At 35.9% G+C, this 18,878-nt stretch overlaps 1 protein-coding gene across 1 annotated transcript in view; it reads left to right on the top strand.

Annotated features, from left to right (window-relative positions):
* PLS1 (plastin 1) overlaps positions 1–18,878 on the top strand; it is a 50,216-nt gene that overhangs the window by 18,258 nt on the left and 13,080 nt on the right. Inside the window, exons 6-11 of the mRNA XM_082655064.1 lie at positions 3,669–3,834; positions 3,916–4,058; positions 4,963–5,058; positions 7,699–7,894; positions 12,794–12,872; positions 15,974–16,088. Of these exons, the coding sequence (XP_082511190.1) occupies positions 3,669–3,834; positions 3,916–4,058; positions 4,963–5,058; positions 7,699–7,894; positions 12,794–12,872; positions 15,974–16,088 (795 nt within the window). The remainder of the gene's footprint in view (positions 1–3,668; positions 3,835–3,915; positions 4,059–4,962; positions 5,059–7,698; positions 7,895–12,793; positions 12,873–15,973; positions 16,089–18,878) is intronic.

Here is an 18,878-nt window from a genome sequence, read left to right as displayed (position 1 = left end):
TTTATCACCATTAAATGGCCAAAAAAAGTAGGCCAATAGCAAACAGGCCACCGTGCCTTTCCAAAAGTTGAAAAGTTGATCGGAAAAATGTCATCGGTACATAGTATGCGTTTGTTATTTAGGGAAGAAATTTGAGGAGGAGGGAATAAAAAAAAAAGTTAAAAGCCAAGGTAACTCTAAATTTTTCGAATTCAGTGTCTTTTCCAATTTGCTGCCTTGTGTTGTCCCAAACTGTTTTTTTGTTGTTTGGTGGCTCTTTTTTTGTACATTTGTGTTTCTGATCACTGGTATAGCATTGATAGATGACAGCTAAAGCAAAAATTAATTAATATTATTAAATAAATATTGCCCTCAATTAAGCTTTTAGATTAAAATTAATGGCATGTTTGGATAAAAAACTTTGAGTTACCCTTTTTTAGGTTTATTTGAAAATAATTTCAAACGTAGAGAAAGTTGCAAAACTAAAACTATACAAAAACACTCATACATCCTTTACCTGGGTTCACCTGTTGTTAGTGGTTTATTGCACTTTAATATTTGTGCTCTCTCCCTCGTGTGTGCGTGTGTACACAACCTTTTTTCCTGGACCACTTGAGGATAAGTTACATACCTTATCACTCTTTACCAGTGAATTCCTTAGCATATATTTACTCAGAACAAGGATTTTCTCTTATATTACCACAGTATAGTTATCAAGTTTATAAATTTGTATATTGAGAGGCACAAGATATCTGTATGTCTCTTATAGTTGATGTTAGTTTTTATCATCAGGTTAAGATGTTACCCAGTTTCTCCACTGTATAATTACTGTTTCCTTTTCTTTTTCTCCCTTGCAACTAATAAGCAGTCCATGAGGAAACACTTGAAGGCCATGCAGATATCCTGCTCCATAACAGAATTTTCTCCTAGATTTTAGATTCCCTAGATTGATGATTCTTTCCTAACAGGGTCTTTACCGTGATGGTTGCAAAATTATGTTTTTTTTTCAACTCCAGCACTTCCTCCACATTTACTAGTCTTTTATTTTTTTATTTTTGTTTTGCGGTACGCAGGCCTCTCACTGTTGTGGCCTCTCCCGCTGCGGAGCACAGGCTCCGGACGTGCAGGCTCAGCGGCCATGGCCCACGGGCCCAGCCACTCCGCGGCATGTGGGATCCTTCTGGACCGGGACACGAAGCCGTGTCCCCTGCATCGGCAGGCTGACTCCCAGCCACTGCGCCAACAGGGAAGCCTTAGTCTTTTATTATTTGGCATTCTTCTGTAACCCAGAGACCTCTCTTCTCTCTCTCTGTCATTGATAGGACTCAGGAATTCCTACTTTTTCCAGTGGCTTAATTCATTACTGTGCTTGATTATTTTGGTGCTTAACTTGTCCCAGATTTGGCCATAGAGAGCACCTTCAAGATGGCTCTGGGCCATTTTTCCTTTTTTTTCCATTGTTGTAAAATACACATAACATAAAATTGACCACTTTAACCATTTTTAAGTGTACAGTTCTGTGGCATTAAATACATTCACGTTGCTATGGATTCATCAATACCATTCTTCTCCAAAACTCTTCTCATCCTCCCAAACTGAAACTCTATACCCATTAAATAATAGCTCCCTGGGACTTCCCTGGTGGCGCAGTGGTTAAGAATCCGCCTGCCAACGTGGGGGACACGGGTTCAAGCCCAGGTCTGGGAAGATCCCACATGCTGCGGAGCAACTAAGCCCGTGTGCCACAACTACTGAGCCTGCGCTCTGGAGCCTGTGAGCCACAACTACTGAAGCCTGCGAGCCACAACTACTGAGCCCATGTGCCACAACTACTGAAGCCTGTGCGCCTAGAGTCCGTGCTCCGCAACAAGAGAGGCCACCGCAACGAGAAGCCCATGCACTGCAAAGAAGAGTAGCCCCCGCTCACCTCAGCTAAAGAAATCCCACGTGCAGTAACGAATACCCAATGCAGCCAAAAATAAATGAATGAATGAATGAATGAATTATTTTTAAAAAAAGCTCCCCATTGTCCACTCCCCCATCCCCTGGCTATCACCATTCCACTTTCTGTCTCTATGAATTTGGCTACTCTGGGTACCTCATATAAATGGAATCATACAATAGTTCTTTTTTATGGCCAGCTTATTTCACTTAGCATAATGTCTTCAGGATTCATCCATGTTGCAGCCTGTGCAGAATTCCCTTCCTTTCTAAAGCTGAATAATATTCTATTGTATGCCTATACCGTATTTTACTTATCTGTTTATCTGTGGCTGGACACTTGGGTTGTTTCCACCTTTTGGCTTTTGTGAATAATGCTGCTACACACATGGGTATACAAATGTCTCTTTGAGTCCTAACTTGCTTTTTTTTTTGAGTAAATATCCAGAAGTGGATTTGCTAAACTATATGGTACTTCTGTGTTTAATTTTTTGAAGAATAGCCATACTGTTTTCCACAGAAACTGCACCATTTTACATTCCCACTAGCAATGCACAGGGTTCCAATTTATCTACATCCTCTCCAACACTTGTTATTTTATTTTGTTTTTTTTTTTTAATAATAGACATCCTGATGGGTGTGAAGTGGTACCTCATTGTGGTTTGGTTGACGTTTCCCTGATGATTAGTCATGTTGATCTGCTTTTCACGTGCTTACTGTTCATCTGATATCTTCTTTGGAGAAATGTCTGTTCATGTCGTCTGCCCATATTTTAATCAGGTTGTTTTATTGTTGTTGAGTTGTAGGAGTTCTTTCTCTCATCATAATTAGAGCTCATACTCTAATTGGGGGTGATATAAAAATAAATATATAACTATATAACATGTCGGAGAATGATACAGAGTAAAATAGAGAATGATGAGTGTGAGCAAAGGCTGTGGTGATGCTTGCTATCTTGTGTAGGACAATTGGGAAAGCCATTAGGTGCATTTGAGCAGTGTAAAGGAATTGTGGATAGTTGAGGAAAGTGTGTTCCAGGCAGAGGGAATAGCAAGTTCAAAGGCCCTATAGAGCTGGAACAGAGTGAGTGAGAGGAGATAGTGGGAATGATGGGGAACATTTGTAGGGTTTCAAAGCTAGGGAATGCCATCGGGTCCATATTTTAATAAGGTTACCAACAGCAGGGTACTATGGAAGGTGGGTTTTAGAGAGTAAGTCTGACCATGGGTGTTAGGAAGGAATTAAGAAACTTGAAGAAAGGTACTGACAGTTTCCAGAGGTATTTAGAAGGTGGAATTGACAGAAATTGGTCACAGGATGTTAGAGGCAAGAAGAACAAGGATTCTGACTTAGGAAGAAAGAAGCAAGAATGAAGGTTGGTCCTGTCAACCAAGACAGGAAATAAAGGAAAAGCCAGTTTTGACAGAGGATTAGAGGAAGACTGGGGAAGCATGGCCAGAAAATTGCTTCAATTATGGACATGTTGAGTTTGAGATACTTGTGAAACATCCAGGTAGACATAACCAAATATGTATACAGGTGTAGAGCTTAGAGTGGATGCTGGGAGGAAGTGTGGCCTGGAGATATGGCTTTGAAAGTCATTGGCATATAGAGGTGATATAAGTACTACTTATGTTAAAAAAAATGGGAAGTTTCACCATCCATTGTGTCTTATTTACCTTCACAACTTGTTGATAAAGAGTTTAGAAAGTACTTTCTCACGTGTATTTTTCTTTGTGGCGATTCAGGAAAATTTAAACCTAGCCCTGAATTCTGCCTCAGCCATTGGTTGTACAGTGGTCAACATTGGTGCACAGGATCTCAAAGAAGGAAAACCTCACTTGGTCTTGGGACTTCTCTGGCAGATCATCAAAGTTGGTCTTTTTGCTGATATTGAGATTTCCAGAAATGAAGGTAAGGTCATCAAAAATATTTACTTTTCATTGATATATACTTACTGTGGGAAAAATTTATATTTCATTGTTTTCCTCTCAGCCCTGATTGCATTGCTAAATGAAGGTGAGGATCTAGAAGAGCTGATGAAGCTTTCTCCAGAGGAATTACTGCTGCGTTGGGTGAACTACCATCTGACCAATGCAGGATGGCGTACCATCAGCAACTTCAGCCAGGACATTAAGGTTCATATTTTAATGTTCAAATTTGTGACATACAAAAAGGATGTAGATGCATGTCAGGAACAAAAGGAGTTCAGACTTAATTTGTATGTGTGTGTGTGTTATGGCTGTGATTTTTTAAACAAAGACAAAAAAGAACTTCAATCACAGACTTAAATTTGAATTGAAGTTTAATTCACAACCACACAGTGTAGAAAATGAAATTTTTGCATTTCTCTGTGTGAGGTGGATCCCCCACTTATAATCACAAAATCTTTTACTAAAAAAAAAACAAAAAACTGGTTTATTGGCTTTTAAAAAGAAATGCAACTGGTTGTGAGAGGAAAGAGATGCTAGCATTAGCAGATTAAAGTATCGTTTCCCTTTTTGTATGCCACGGATAGATTAGATTATAATGAGAATGTCAGTCTGTTAATTTGGACTGAGAATTACATCTGTTGCTAGACTAGAGGCCCTTGTGGGCTTGTCCAGTTTAATACTTACTTCCACTTTCTCAATAACCAGCTAAGAGGAAACCAAAGTATCAGAGGGCATAGGGAATCAGTAGACCAAAGGGGGTCTTCAGGTGTGTCTCTGAACCAAAGTAGCTTGAAACACTTCCCTCCCCACTGGAAGAGACTGGTCAAGGAAACTTGGCCCTAATCTTAACTGATGCTGATCCTTAGGAGTGTAAACAAATGAAAGAGGTGAGGAAGGGCCTTCCAGGTTTAGGAAACAGTGTTGCTAGAAGCTCTCAAGGGTGAAACAGCATAGTGCATTCAGGATCCTGTAAGCAATAAGTAAAGGTTACTAAGTTATCATTCCATTCTTTGAGATGAGGACAATTGCTTCAATTTGAGTACTTTTCCCCGTAAATCCAATGATGATTTTATTCATTTGAAAAATTGTTTTGTTTCCTTCCTTAAAGGATTCAAGAGCCTATTTTCATCTGCTTAATCAGATTGCACCTAAAGGTGACTGGGATGATGGACCTGCCATTGCCATTGACCTTTCAGGATTTAATGTGAGTATAGTTTTTAATTAAAATTTTAAAAAATTTTGATAAAATATGCATAGCATAAAAATGACAATTTTACGTGTACAGCTCAGTGGCGTTACATTTGCAGTACATGCAACCATCACCAGTATCCCTCTCCAAAAATTTTTCCTCATCACATAGTGAAGTCTGTATCCATTAAACAATAACTCCCCATTCCCCTCTCTCCCAAGCTCCTGGTAACCACTATGCTACTTTGCGTCTCTATGAATTTGACTAGCGAGTACAGTCATATTTAGAGTACAGTTCGCTTCAGGCAGCATTCCCTGGTGGCGTCCTCAGCCCTTCATTAAACCTTGGCTCTTTGCTTTTCAGAAGTTATTTTTCATGCCCTAGGCTCTAAATTTCCATACTAAGCCATCTGGCTGTCATGAGTGAGGAAGGGGAATTGCAGAATTCTGACCTTGAGTATGTGTGGAATCAACCCTACACTCACATTTCCCTGGTGCAACATCACTGGAACACACCAGGGTGCTTTTGCTGCTGTGCACAAGGAAAGGGAGCAACAAGCTGTTATTAGATTTCTAAGCAATTGATTATAAGTTCTTCCAACTTATATTTGACAATACACAAAATAAAAAATGGCAATTCCTAGTATTTATGGTGTAGGAAGAACTGATACAAATCCTGACCCATCTAACACATTTTATAGGAAGCCCATTCTTTTAGCATAAGTTCTAAGTACCAGGGATGGTTCTATCGAAATCTTAAAGTATGGTCAGATTATAGTTTGTATGAAAATCCATTAAGTACTTAAAGTGTAATATCCAGAATATTTAGTTTTAAAGGCAACTTGAGTCATCACTAATTAATTATATTTTACATTATTATAAAATCTAAAAATCAGTATTGCAAAATTTACAAATTAGCTTGAGTACAAAAATTAGGAAGTTAAAAAAACTTACAGAAAGTTTCAAACCTATTCAAAAGTGGGCAAACTTAATATACTGAACTACCATGTGTTCATCCCCCAAGTTCAACAACTATCAACTCATGGTCAGTCTTGTTTCTTCATTTATCACCTACCTATTTGCTTCCTCTTCCATATTATTTTGAAGCAAATCCTAGACATGGTATCATTTCATCAATATGTACTTCTAAAAGATAAAGAGCCTTTAAAAATATAACCATAATACCTTACATAACTAAAAAATTAACAATAATCTGTAATATCAAAATAACTAGTCAGTGTTGACATTTCCTGTTGCCTCACAAATGTCAGGTTTTCTTTTTATAATTTATCTGAATTAAGATCTAAGTAAGGTCCACATATTGTGATCTGTTCACGTCTACCTGAGGAGCTTTTTATTGCTGTTTAATAGCATTGAACCTATTGCTTTCTCTGATTTCAATTACATTTTATTTACAACTCTGGTGCACAGAATTAGATAAGTCATAATCCTTGGTCATGATATACTCTCATCATGGGTCCAGGCATGTCCCTCTTTTTATTTATTTTTGTCTGGTAGTTGTTTGTATTGAAATTGTAACAAGCTCATACAAACCCTCAATCCAACAAGAAAGCTAAGACTTTGACATCAGTTTACATTTAGCTGTGTAGTTCTTCCCTATGCCATCTCTCTGCGTCCCCTTAATGTGATAATCACCATCTTGAATCTTATGTTCATCGTTTTTTGCCTTTCTTTTGCTATAGTTTTCTTTCAACCAAATGTATTTCTTAAAAAATTAAATTTATTTTACTTTAAAAAATTTTTTATTGGAGTATAGTTGATTTACAATGTTGTGTTAGTTTCAGGTGTACCGCAAAGTGAATCAGTTATACATATACATATATCCACTCTTTTTTAAGATTCTTTTCCCATATAGGCCATTAGAGAGTATTGAGTAGAGTTCCCTGTGCTACACAGTAGGTCCTTATTACTTATCTATTTTATATATAGTAGTGTGTATATGTCAATCCCAATCTCCCAATTTATCCCTCCCCTACTTATCCCCTGGTAACCATAAGTTTGTTTTCTACAAAATTTATTTTACTTTTTAACTTCATATAAAGTTTATCATATACTTAAATTTCTATACTTATTTTGAACATATTAATGAGTCACTCATTGTGTGAATATAACACAGTTTCACAGTTTTCATCTGCTCTCCTGTTGGTAAGCATTTGGTTTGTTTCCAGGGTTTTGCAATTGTGAAAAGTGCTGTTCCTACTGACTTTAATATTTTTTATATATATCCCAGCTTGTTTTTCATTGAGAAAAGAGTCTACTGGAAATACCAGAGTAGAAAGGGTGAGATAGCTAAGCCTCTTAGCCAGAAAGCATTCTAGTATATGGCCTTGAGCAAGTTACCTATAATTCAGCCAGTAGAAGCTTACTGATACAATGTTTGAGAGTTTTGTTGAGTACTTCAGCAATGAGGGTGAAATATTCCACTGATCCCAGCAAGAAAACTCAGAGACTTGTTCTTACCGATTTAAAAGAAATGGGGAAGTTAATTTGGAATTCCTGCACATTCTGACCCTATTTTGAGCCATTATTTGATATATTTCCAGAAAAGTAGTTGCTTATAAATATGTATATGAATTAAAAATTATTCCAGTAAAAAGTTTAATCTTGAACATTTTTGTTTTATTTCATTGTTTAGGAGGAAAATGACTTGAAGCGTGCTGAATTCATGCTTCAGGAAGCAGATAAACTGGGCTGCAGACAGTTTGTTACTCCTGCAGATGTGGTTTCAGGCAATCCTAAACTTAATTTAGCTTTTGTAGCTAATCTGTTTAACACATACCCAAGCCTACACAAGCCTGATAATAATGACATCGATATGAATTTATTGGAAGGTATGCTCTCTCTGTCTTTAATTGATTCACTGTGTGTATCTTTTTGTGGTATTGTCCTACTTCACTGTCAGAGGTAGGGGATTGTGGTGGGAGATGAAGTTTACTGTGTGTAGGCATGTGCATTCATTAAAAAGTTCAACTTAAAGTCGTTTTTCATGAGAATGCTGAGGTAGATTTTACATGTCTGTCATTTCTCCATAAGAGTTTAGTGAAAACCATCATACATTTAAAACGTTCTCTTAAATGACCACATAACATAATTACACCACCAATATGGACAATGAATTATAGCTATTGGAAAAAATAATTATTTGTAGCTTTTTTCTCCTTTGAAAGCTACAGTTTGACTCCAGTATTGTTCTCTTTTTAATGTGTTTAGTGTACATGAAAAAATTTACAATATTCATTACTTGTCTTGTGTGTGGGCTATTGTTATCTGTCTCATAATTTATAATACTTTCCTGTTTTGCTTCATGAAATGCAGATTTGACCCCTCCTAATGTAGGTACTGTATTTAGTACTTTTCTCTACTCTATAAATATATTCATTCTGAATGTTCTTTTTATTAGTACCATTTATTCTTTCTGTCTGGGTTGATATTTATTTTTTGCATTGTTCATGTTGTGTTTTTTTTTCTGTCTTAATATGCCTAAAGAATGAATGATGACAAGCAAGAAACACAAATGAAACCTGATTAGGATAGCAGAGCAAGACTTGATTATGTAAACTCTCCACCTAATTTGCCTTCTATAATGATGGAATAGTGTAGTTGTTAACACATTAGAAATCAATTTTGACAACTGATTTCATGATTTGATGTAAAGCCTTTATCCCTCTGCTGTGAATAAACAAACTTATCTTTTTTTTTAAGTTAAAAGTTTATTCTTTTTTTTTTAACATCTTTATTGGAGTATAATTGCTTTACAATGGTGTGTTAGTTTCTGCTGTATAACAAAGTGAATCAGTTATACATACACATATGTTCCCATATCTCTTACCTCTTGCGTCTCCCTCTCTCCCACCCTCCCTATCCCACCCCACCCCTCTAGGTGGTCACAAAGCACCGAGCTGATCTCCCTGTGCTATGCGGGTTTTTATCTCAAGTAATCTTTGGCAGGATCTGTTTAGATTCTATAACATAGATCATTTTGTATTACTTAGCTACATTACATTTACTAAATGTCATTGAAGCTTACAATATATGAATCATCATAATGACAAAAACATTCTCGGTGTCTAGTTCTTTCTCCTTATCTGTTTCAGCCTCTCTCCTTTTCTTCTGCCAACCTCACACTCACTCACATGCATACTAAAACCCACATTAGTACCAGAACTAAGAGTAAAAACAGTGGCAGCAGTGGTGGCAGTTGTCAGAGGTTAGGGCCACTCCTAAAATAGTCTTCATGGTCGCCCTGGTTTGGAGAAGCTGGTCCTCAGGTGGGGATTCTTCCTGGTGGGGAGAACTTGATACTGCAGTGTTCATTCTCCCACATCACCCACCTTCTTCCCTTCTTCCCCAGTAAGACAGAGTGAGAAATCAGCTTCATCATCTTTTTCTCTTTGACTGCCACAACCAGAGTTCCAAGGTCCTGGTCACTTTATGATTACAGCTTTTTGATTAATGAAAGAAGTTTCAGATTTAACAAATATGTTCTTTGAGGGATATGATTAATTCACTCTTTCAGAAGTTCACTAAAATAAAGATTGTGTTCTCTACATAGATATGTAACTGAGAGGTAAGATAGGTTAAAAAATGTTGATTTTTCAGCAGAGAAATTTAGGGCGAGGGATTAGAACTTTTAAAAAATTAAAAAGGGAGACTGCTGTGTTTTTTTCGGTCTGGGAAATTTCAAAATTCCTCTGTGTCTTACAGTAGAAGGCATTGTTTAGAGTGGCATATTAAAAATGATCTGCTTTTTATAGTCACTGAACTCTTGCTAGATACCTTTTCCAACTTGCTCGCTCTCCTATTTGTCACGTTTGAATTCTTTTGCTAGTGTTCAGCATGCTTTTGGAATTTTTCAGTGTGAATAGGATTGCTAAATATTTCCATTAGTATTTACTTTATTTATGTAAAAAGATACTTTGGGAAATATTTATCAGTCATCTTTATTTAGAACATATGTATGTCCTGATACATCTGCCAAAAATGAATTTGACTTTGACTGTCATTGGAATTTTTTCCTCTGTACATTTGTTTTCGTAGAGCCTTATGAAATTTGAAGCTTGACCGTATCACATCCCATATTCATATATTAGTATGTCCTCATTGGCAAAGAATTTTATCTGTATGGAATTAAAGAAAATTAAAAGCCCAGTTAAATATTAAATCTTTATATTAAATTGACCCAAATATGTGGGCTACATATAGACAATCTCAGAATTCATTTGTGGTGATAGAAAATACAGAGACCATGGAATTAGACTTTGTCCAAATCACGGCACCACCATTTAATAACTGAGTGATCTTTGTGAGCCTTGGTTTTCTCATATATAAAACAGGACTAATAATACTTATTTTGAAGAATTTCAGAGCAAGTTAAAATGACCTTTCATGAATGAATGAGTTTAGCATACAGTATGTGCTCAATAATGTTCAGGTCAGGAAGAGGAAAACACTTAATACATCACTTAGCACATGTAGTGAGTGTTCAATATATGTTCCTTTTCTTTCCTCTTAGTAGCCTACTTTTAATATATTTGTTATTTTCTCTGAAACTTTTATCAATTGCAGTGTCAGTTTGGCCCTGAACGTGAAAAGAATGTTTTATAGTTCTTTCTCTCTTTTATGTCAGCAATTAAGATTTTACTTCTAAGATGGCTTCAGTTGTCTGAAATCCAGACAACATTTCCAGTCCGGAATACATATGTTTTTGTAATGCTTTACCATGGCTCTTGCGCAAATGCATAGTGCTTCTGGCTTTTAGCATTTATTTACCAAGACAATTTGAAATGGTATTAGATAAACAAATGCTCACTTGTAAAATCTGTTTTACTTTCCAGGTATCAAAAATTAAGATAATGATATAATTAGTTTAGAACAATAGGAAGAAACAGGAAACACTGAAGTTTGTAATAGTTTCAGAACTCAGTCAAAATACAACTTTAATGTCTTTTATCATCAGGTTCAGCAGAAATTGCATATTACTTTAAGTAAAAATTAAATGATTGTTATACACGATCGATGTTTGTAATCTTAAAACATAATTTGGATTTTCCTAGATGGAAATAATGTAAAAATTCTCTAATTACCAGAAAAAAATTTATATACATAGCAAAATAATAGAATGTAAAAGAGAAACACCTAAAAGGTGAACCCAAGTCACATGCATCAAGCTGTTGATCATAGTATGGTTATATTTATGTCACTTCCAGGAAAGTTCAGATAGTTAATTTGAACCTATTTAATAACTCCTAAAACAAGGCAAGCGTGGGTTCTAGGAGTATTTAGTTTAACTTGGTTCTTTTTAAAAAGGTTCTCGTATCAGTTATATATTATAAAATGGCAGTGGCAGATACAACAGACTGATCAGTTACCTTTTACAGACCAGAGGGAACAAAATTTAAGCAAGAAATTATATGGCTATGTAATTGAACAGAGCAAGAATTAAAGCAGATTCTGGGAAAGCCTTTAGGTAATGGTATTGAAAACCACATGAAAATACAGGGGGCAGATTATTTCCTGACCAGTCGGCACAAAAAAACAGAATCTTTTAGATTTTACAAGGTTTGGATTTCTGTTCTGGGTGTGCAGGTATACACTGTGTGTGGCACTCAGTCTGAAGATGACTGCAGGGATGACTGCATAGGGACTGGGCCCCTGGAGCTCAGGTGGTTAAATGTGCCAAATTGTCCTGGGGATCCCATGTGAGCCAAAGTCCAGATGGCGATCTGGACTTGCCCATGGCTTAGAAGGGGTGAGAAGTGTAAATGTTTCAAATTTTCAAGAGTCTGGTGATGAGGTGTAGGCAAGGCCATTCCATTGTCTCCTAACTTGGCTGAAAAACAAACAGTAATATTTATAGATGGTCACTTAGGACAATCTGCAATCCAGGGGATGACCAGAAAGCAGACGTGGCAAAACGAGCCCCCATCTCTCTCTGCCCACTTTGTGGCACACCAGAGTCCACATTTCCCTTATGGATGGGGTAAGCACTGCTATGAAGGGACTGCTCAGGGAGCGTAGGTAATCACAGGTTCAATAATAGTGCCTGCAGGAGTTTGTTCTTGAGGTGATCTTTGAGGTCTAGTGACTTACCATGATGAAATGTGTCTTTGTCTTCGCACTCTGAATGGGGGCTGTGTCCCTTATGTATTTTCAGTAGGGACAATCTAAAATAACTCAGGAAGCCTGTAAAATAGTTATAGCCCCTCGTTGCTTGTTTTTATATTACCTCTCCCCTTCATTGCTGTTTGATTAAAATGCAGGTTTGTGTGCTCAGACACTTTTCCTGTGTAAAACCATAATCTGTACAAATTTAGAGATACTCATTGGGGAAGGTACAGCTTTTCTATTTTTGTTTAATGTGCTAATGCTACCCTGAAAGGCTGCTTTATTAATTTTTAGCCAATCCCTTTTGCATGTAATCATTAACTACAGATAGGACCACCACATAAGTTTATGTTACTTTTCTGAACAGAGAAACCCATGGCTCAGTAATTCACAGACATCAAGTAAGGGATTCTAGATGGAGACATTTAGAAAGCAAATGGAGGCTTTCTAGACAGGGAAAACAAAGACTTCGGCAGTAAGAGATTTTTTCTCCCTAAAAAGATTGTAGTATCGTAGGAACCATGGCAAAGTATGTATGGCCAGTTTGTACCTGCCAGAATGGTTTAAAATATAGTTCTTGATTTCTTTTGTCCTGAATCATCAGTGTGAACTTGTGTCTACTCTAGGAGAAAGCAAGGAAGAGAGGACATTTCGGAACTGGATGAATTCCTTGGGAGTCAACCCATACATTAATCATTTGTACAGGTAAATATTTTATGAGATGCAGCTTTATGGCCAGGGTCCAACTTTTCTAGTTTCAAATTGTAGGTATGTTTATATGAGAACATTTTCTAAAAATCTCAAGAATTTTAGCCAACATTTAGAGTTTCAGAATGCTGGGGATTGGCAATACACTAGATTTTAAAAGAAAAGTATTATTTGAAAAGATAAGATTATGATAATATTAGTTATAATTTGTGATGATATAAATAACCAATTTAGTAAAGATAATCAGTTCATCTTGCTTTTTAATAATTACTAATCAGGGAAATAATAAATTATTTCAACTTTAACAGATTAGAAGAACAGTAATATTTTATAAATTGCTCTTACCATTTTATCAGTATTTTTCATTATAATTCACATTCTTTCTATTTATTTTTGCCCAAAACTTCAACGGTCCCATAATTTGTTCAGTATATTTTTTCTAATTTGTAGAAATAACTTGGTTTCCCTGAGTACTTGTTTATTTTGCTCTTTCTTGTTTAAAAATGATGACACATTATTAACATTGGTTGGACTAAGAAAATATTTTTATTGAATCATTTCCTGTGCTCTCTGGTATTGCTAACAAGGTGTCTTTCTAGGTGTAGATGAGAGGAAACCTTCCTTCTCTCTTTATAATAAAGATCTACCAGCATGCCTTAAAAATGCAAAAGAACTCAACTTCAGCTAATTGTATATTTTTTAGGAAAAAGGTCTAATTAACTAAACCTATTAATAATTTACACACCAAGGAAACTCATTATTATTTAAAATATGAACTGAAGATTAATGCCACAAAAGACCACGTTCACTGGGTAACTGAGATTTATGGTGCAGTTATTTCTTGGTGTATATTCAAAATAGTCTTTAAAACCGGTATTGCCTGATTCTGGTAACTAGCGTTGATGTGACAGACTTAATTGAATAAAGTCTTTAATAGGAGTGTGTAAATCCTAGCTAGATGACGAGATATACATATTTAGACTGAAACTGCTGTTATAGTAGCAGGGCAGTAAAGGACTCAAATGCTGAAGGTAAAAAGGGGTTAGATCTTTATGGACTCATTTGAAAGAATGTCTATAATATATAATTGAGAGAAACTAATAATAGGACTACCGTGATATTATTATTTAAAAATTGAGTATATACATATGTGTATATGAATTTTTTAAAAATCTGGAGGGATGAATACCAAACTGTATGCAACCTAGAGAGGAGGGTAGGGTAGTAAGGACACTTTTATTTTCAAACTTAGTAACTTAAATATGGGTTTTTGTTTTTTTTTTTACAATGAGCATGTATTTTCTTTTTAAATTAAGAAATAAATTTAAAACTAGGGCATTAGGCTTTGTTGAAACTTCATGGTAACTTCATAAATGTCAGGAACACTAGAGTTCTCTGTGGTTGACAGTGGAGAAGAATTGACCAAATTTTTTTAGCTAAAGATTATTTTTAGTTATTTAGATCCTGAACTGCTTAGCACAGGGCTTCTCGGTGTATGTAATTTTTGGAGGGGGAAAGGGAATTCAGAAAATTCTCAAAAATAACATAACCTTAAAAAGAACCGTTGGGATATAGAAAAACAATAACCAGAGGTCTAGTTGGCACCAGAGCTGTGTGTCCATGAATTTGTGTCTGGCTCATATTTCTAAACCCACCTCTAAGTGATTTTAGCTCCCCACCTACTTACACCAAACCCAGACCAAAGCAAAATAAAAATTTAGATTGATTTTAACTGAAAATTCTCTCCTCTCAACAGGTTATTAAATATATTTTAAGAACTACTAGTCCTAGAATTTTTCTATGACAAGTTGGTTCTGGAACACATCTTAAATTCTCTGGAAATCATTTTAACTCTCTGGGCATCAGCTTCCCTATTTGCAAGGCATGAGTAATAAACCATACTACATAGAAATAAGAATGAATTCCTTTAGAGTAAAAAAGAAAAAAATCATGAAATAGGTGAGATTTCAGAACCTATACAACTACTTCAGTGATTTATTTTTCATACAAAGTTCTCCATGTGCTGATAGATAACTTAGCTCTTGATTACCTTCATCAAAGGAGGACTTTCTCCCTCCTTCACTCAGCACAGGGCCCAGCCCCCTTCACGGCCATATGGTGTGTGCTCAGAGATGCAAAGCAACTTTAATATGAACCTTAGCAAAACATAACTCAATGAACAAGTTGTTGAGGGAGAAAAGTCAGGTAATTAATCACAGAGCTAGCAATTAAAAAAAATCAATCACTGTTGCATTATGTCCTTAGCATACAGAATTGAAAACAGACTCAATAGACATACTCTGTGCACCTTGGAAGAATGTGTTTTTCTGAATACAGAGTAGTAGTATTTTTACTTCAATAACGCCTACTTGCTCATAAATTCCTTCCTCTTAATGCTTGCTATTTAACATGAACAGCTTCCTACTGAGTAGCTATTGTAATTTTTATATAATTATTTTTTTAAAGTTTTAAAAACCGTACTACATAAGTAATAGATGAACTCATTCTCACTGCACAAGCTTCAGGAAGTATGTACGTTAAGTAGAACAAAATAAAATATGATAATCCCTTTTTACTCCTCCCATATTCCTTTTTCTCCTGACCAGAGGTAATTGCTATTAACAGTCCATATCACACAGAGGTATTTAAATACTACTAATTTTGAAAATATTTTTAATAGATAATAAACTGTACGCAGTGTTCTGCCTCTTTTTTAAACGTAATATGTTGTGTAAAGCTTTTCATGTTAGTACCTAGAGATCTACCTTATTGTGTCTTATGGTGACCCAGGAGTCCATGGTATGGATAATTTATTCAACAGCCCCTACTGCCAGGCCTTTAGATTGTTTGCAAATTAATAAATACTCTGGGAGTGAATATCCTTGTACATATATCTTTGTAAACATTTATGAAAAAAAATTTGGACAGATTCCTAGATTAGAATTTTTGGGTCAAATGATCTGTTCTGCCTGCCATTCTCTGAGCATTAAATGACCCTGTTGTATTTTTATAGATATAAGCCCATCTCCAGTGCGCTTAATAGAATCAGGTAGTACCAACATTTCCTTCTCCTTCATTTTCTTTTCCTCCTGTCTTAGTGACCTCGCAGATGCTTTAGTCATCTTTCAGCTCTACGAAATGATCCGCGTGCCAGTCGATTGGAGCCATGTCAACAAACCTCCGTATCCTGCTCTTGGAGGGAACATGAAGAAGGTGAATGAAATAATGACCATGGATATTTTCTTATTGTTCAGATAGAAAACAGAGGATTTAGAGTTTTATAAAGCTTAGTAAAGTGTGGTCTGTCCCCACAGATTCAACCCAAAATGTGTTAAGCTTAATAGACTTTTTACAAGTGAGCTTTAATGTTTGGAAAGATGAAGGCAGTCCCCCCCAGTCAGATACTTAATATAACTGTTTTTATCTTCAGCAAGTTGTAATACTTAATGTTCTTGGAGATGTATCATAAATGAATTCCTATTTTATAATCACCAGAACTTGACGATCTTTACTGGTTATTTGTTAATATTTTTCAACAAATATTTATCGATTAACTATGACCTGTACAGTGCAATGCCAGGATATAAGATAGTAAAAGGCATGGAGTTGGTCCTTAGGAAACCCTAAAGAAATTAGATATGTGTGCAAATAACTACATTACAGCACAGTGTATGCAAAAGTGAATATTATCAGTTTTAAGAAAGAAAAAGCCACAGGCTGCACTTATCAGAGGCTTCATGCAGGAGGTAGTTTTGAGTTATACTCTGAGAAATGGATAGAATTTTGGCAGAAGGAGACTGGAGAGGGGGCTGACGATTAAGAAGAATAGTTTGGCTATAGCAGAGGTTTCTGATAGGTAAGAAGTGAGTGTGAATGCCAAAAATTTGAATTGAAGCCAGATGTTGAGAGTCTTGAATGTCAGATTAAAGAGTTTGGGTTTTAAACTGCAAGCACTGGGAAGCCGTGAAACGTTTTTGAGCAGGAGAGTGACTTGATTACAGTTGGTGGGAGAATAGCTGGCAGATGAGTGGTAAAGGAAGTGCTTGTCTCCAATATTCTCCTTCCTCACATAAGGGATCTGTGGTGTCCTTGGTGTACCTGCTTGTTCTGTTGAATTGCCGGTTTAATAGTCAACTTTTCCTTTCTACCTTCTATATCAGGTTCATTTGCTTTATAAAGTAAAAGTATGTAGGACTTTAAAATTGTTATACTTTCATTTAACTTTTTTTTAAGAAGTAGATTATTTATTTTAAAATATCTTTATTGGAGTATAATTGATTTACAATGTTGTGTTAGTTTCTGCTGTACAACAAAGTGAATCAGCTATATGTATACATATATCCCCATATCCCCTCCTGCTTGAGCCTCTCTCCCACTCTCTCTATCCCACCCCTCTAGGTCATCACAAAGCACCGAGCTGATCTCCCTGTGCTATGCGGCTGCTTCCCACCAGCTATCTATTTTACATTTGGGAGTGTATATATGTCCATGCCACTCTCTCACTTCATCGCAGCTTACCCTTTCCCCACTGTGTCCTCGAGTCCTTTCTCTCCGTCTGCGTCTTTATTCCTGCCCTGCCACTAGGTTCATCAGTACTAACTGGAGAGGATATGGAGAAAAGGGAACCCTTCTGCACTGTTGGTGGGAGTGTAAATTGATACAGCCACTATGGAGAACAGTATGGAGGTTCCTTATAAAACTAAAAATAGAACTACCATATGACCCAGCAATCCCACTACTGGGCATATACCCTGAGAAAACCATAATTCAAAAAGACACATGTACCACAGTGTTCATTGCAGCTCTATTTATAATAGCCAGGACATGGAAGCAACCTAAGTGTCCATCGACAGATGAATGGATAAAGAAGATGTGGTACATATATACAATGGAATATTACTCAGCCATAAAAGGGAACAAAATTGAGTTATTTGTAATTAGGTGGATGGACCTAGAGTCTGTCATACAGAGTGAAGTAAGTCAGAAGGAGGAAAACAAATACTGTATGCTAATGCACATATATGGAATCTTTCATTTAACTTTATCCTTTCATTTAAAATGATGTGTATATGGGAGTTCCCTGGTGGCACAGTGGTTAGGATTCTGGGTTTTCACTGCCGTGGCCTGGATTCAGTCCCTGGTTGGGGTACTGAGATCCTGTAAGCCGTGTAGCACAGCCAAAAAAATAATAAAATAAAATAAAATAAATGATGTGTATAATTTAAATATAAAATACAAATTAATGGGCTCAAATTGTTATAACTTATCAATATGGCTACTATGAAATCAACCTGCAGTCATATGACTTAATAACTATCTCTAGTGGAATAAATGGAAATATAACCATATTCCTGGATAGAAAGACTAAATATCATAAAATTCTTGCAAATCAACTTACAGATGGAAAATAATTCCAGTTAGAATTAGAAGAAGTCTCCTCTTATGTATATGTGGGCGTGTGTGTGTGTGTGTGTGTGTGTGTGTGTATGTATGTTTGTGTGTGTTGAGGGATGGGATTTATAAAGTGATTCTAAAGTTCCATTGGAAGAAGAAATAGGCCTAAATCATCAAGAACATTTTCCAAGAATATTGAGGGAGGAGCTGTGAGAAAATATAAAAAACTTATAAAGCTGAAGTAATTGAAATAGTTTAATAGGTATATAAGAATAGAATGAAATAGAGTAGCCTAGAAACCTATCCTAGAATATAAGAACTTAATATATGACAAGGTGCTTACTAAATTCAGTAGGAAAAGAAAGGATCGTCCAAAACATGATATCAGAACAACTGGTTAACTATTTTGTTAGGGAAAAAAGTAATTTTCACCATGTGTCATCCACCAAAATAAATTCCAATGGAATGAAAGTAAAGGGGTAAATGTTTAATAAAACTTTAAGAAAATAGAAGTGAGTGATAATCTACTCTTAGAGTGATAAATTACAAAGGAAAAAATTGATACAGTAGATACATATAAATTTAAAACTTCTGTATGCAAAAATAAAC

The sequence above is a fragment of the Grampus griseus genome, assembly GCF_964374135.1.
Source record: "Grampus griseus genome assembly, chromosome: 5".
In the NCBI taxonomy this organism is placed as follows: Eukaryota; Metazoa; Chordata; class Mammalia; order Artiodactyla; family Delphinidae; genus Grampus; species Grampus griseus.
This window is presented reverse-complemented; position numbering and strand designations above follow the sequence as displayed.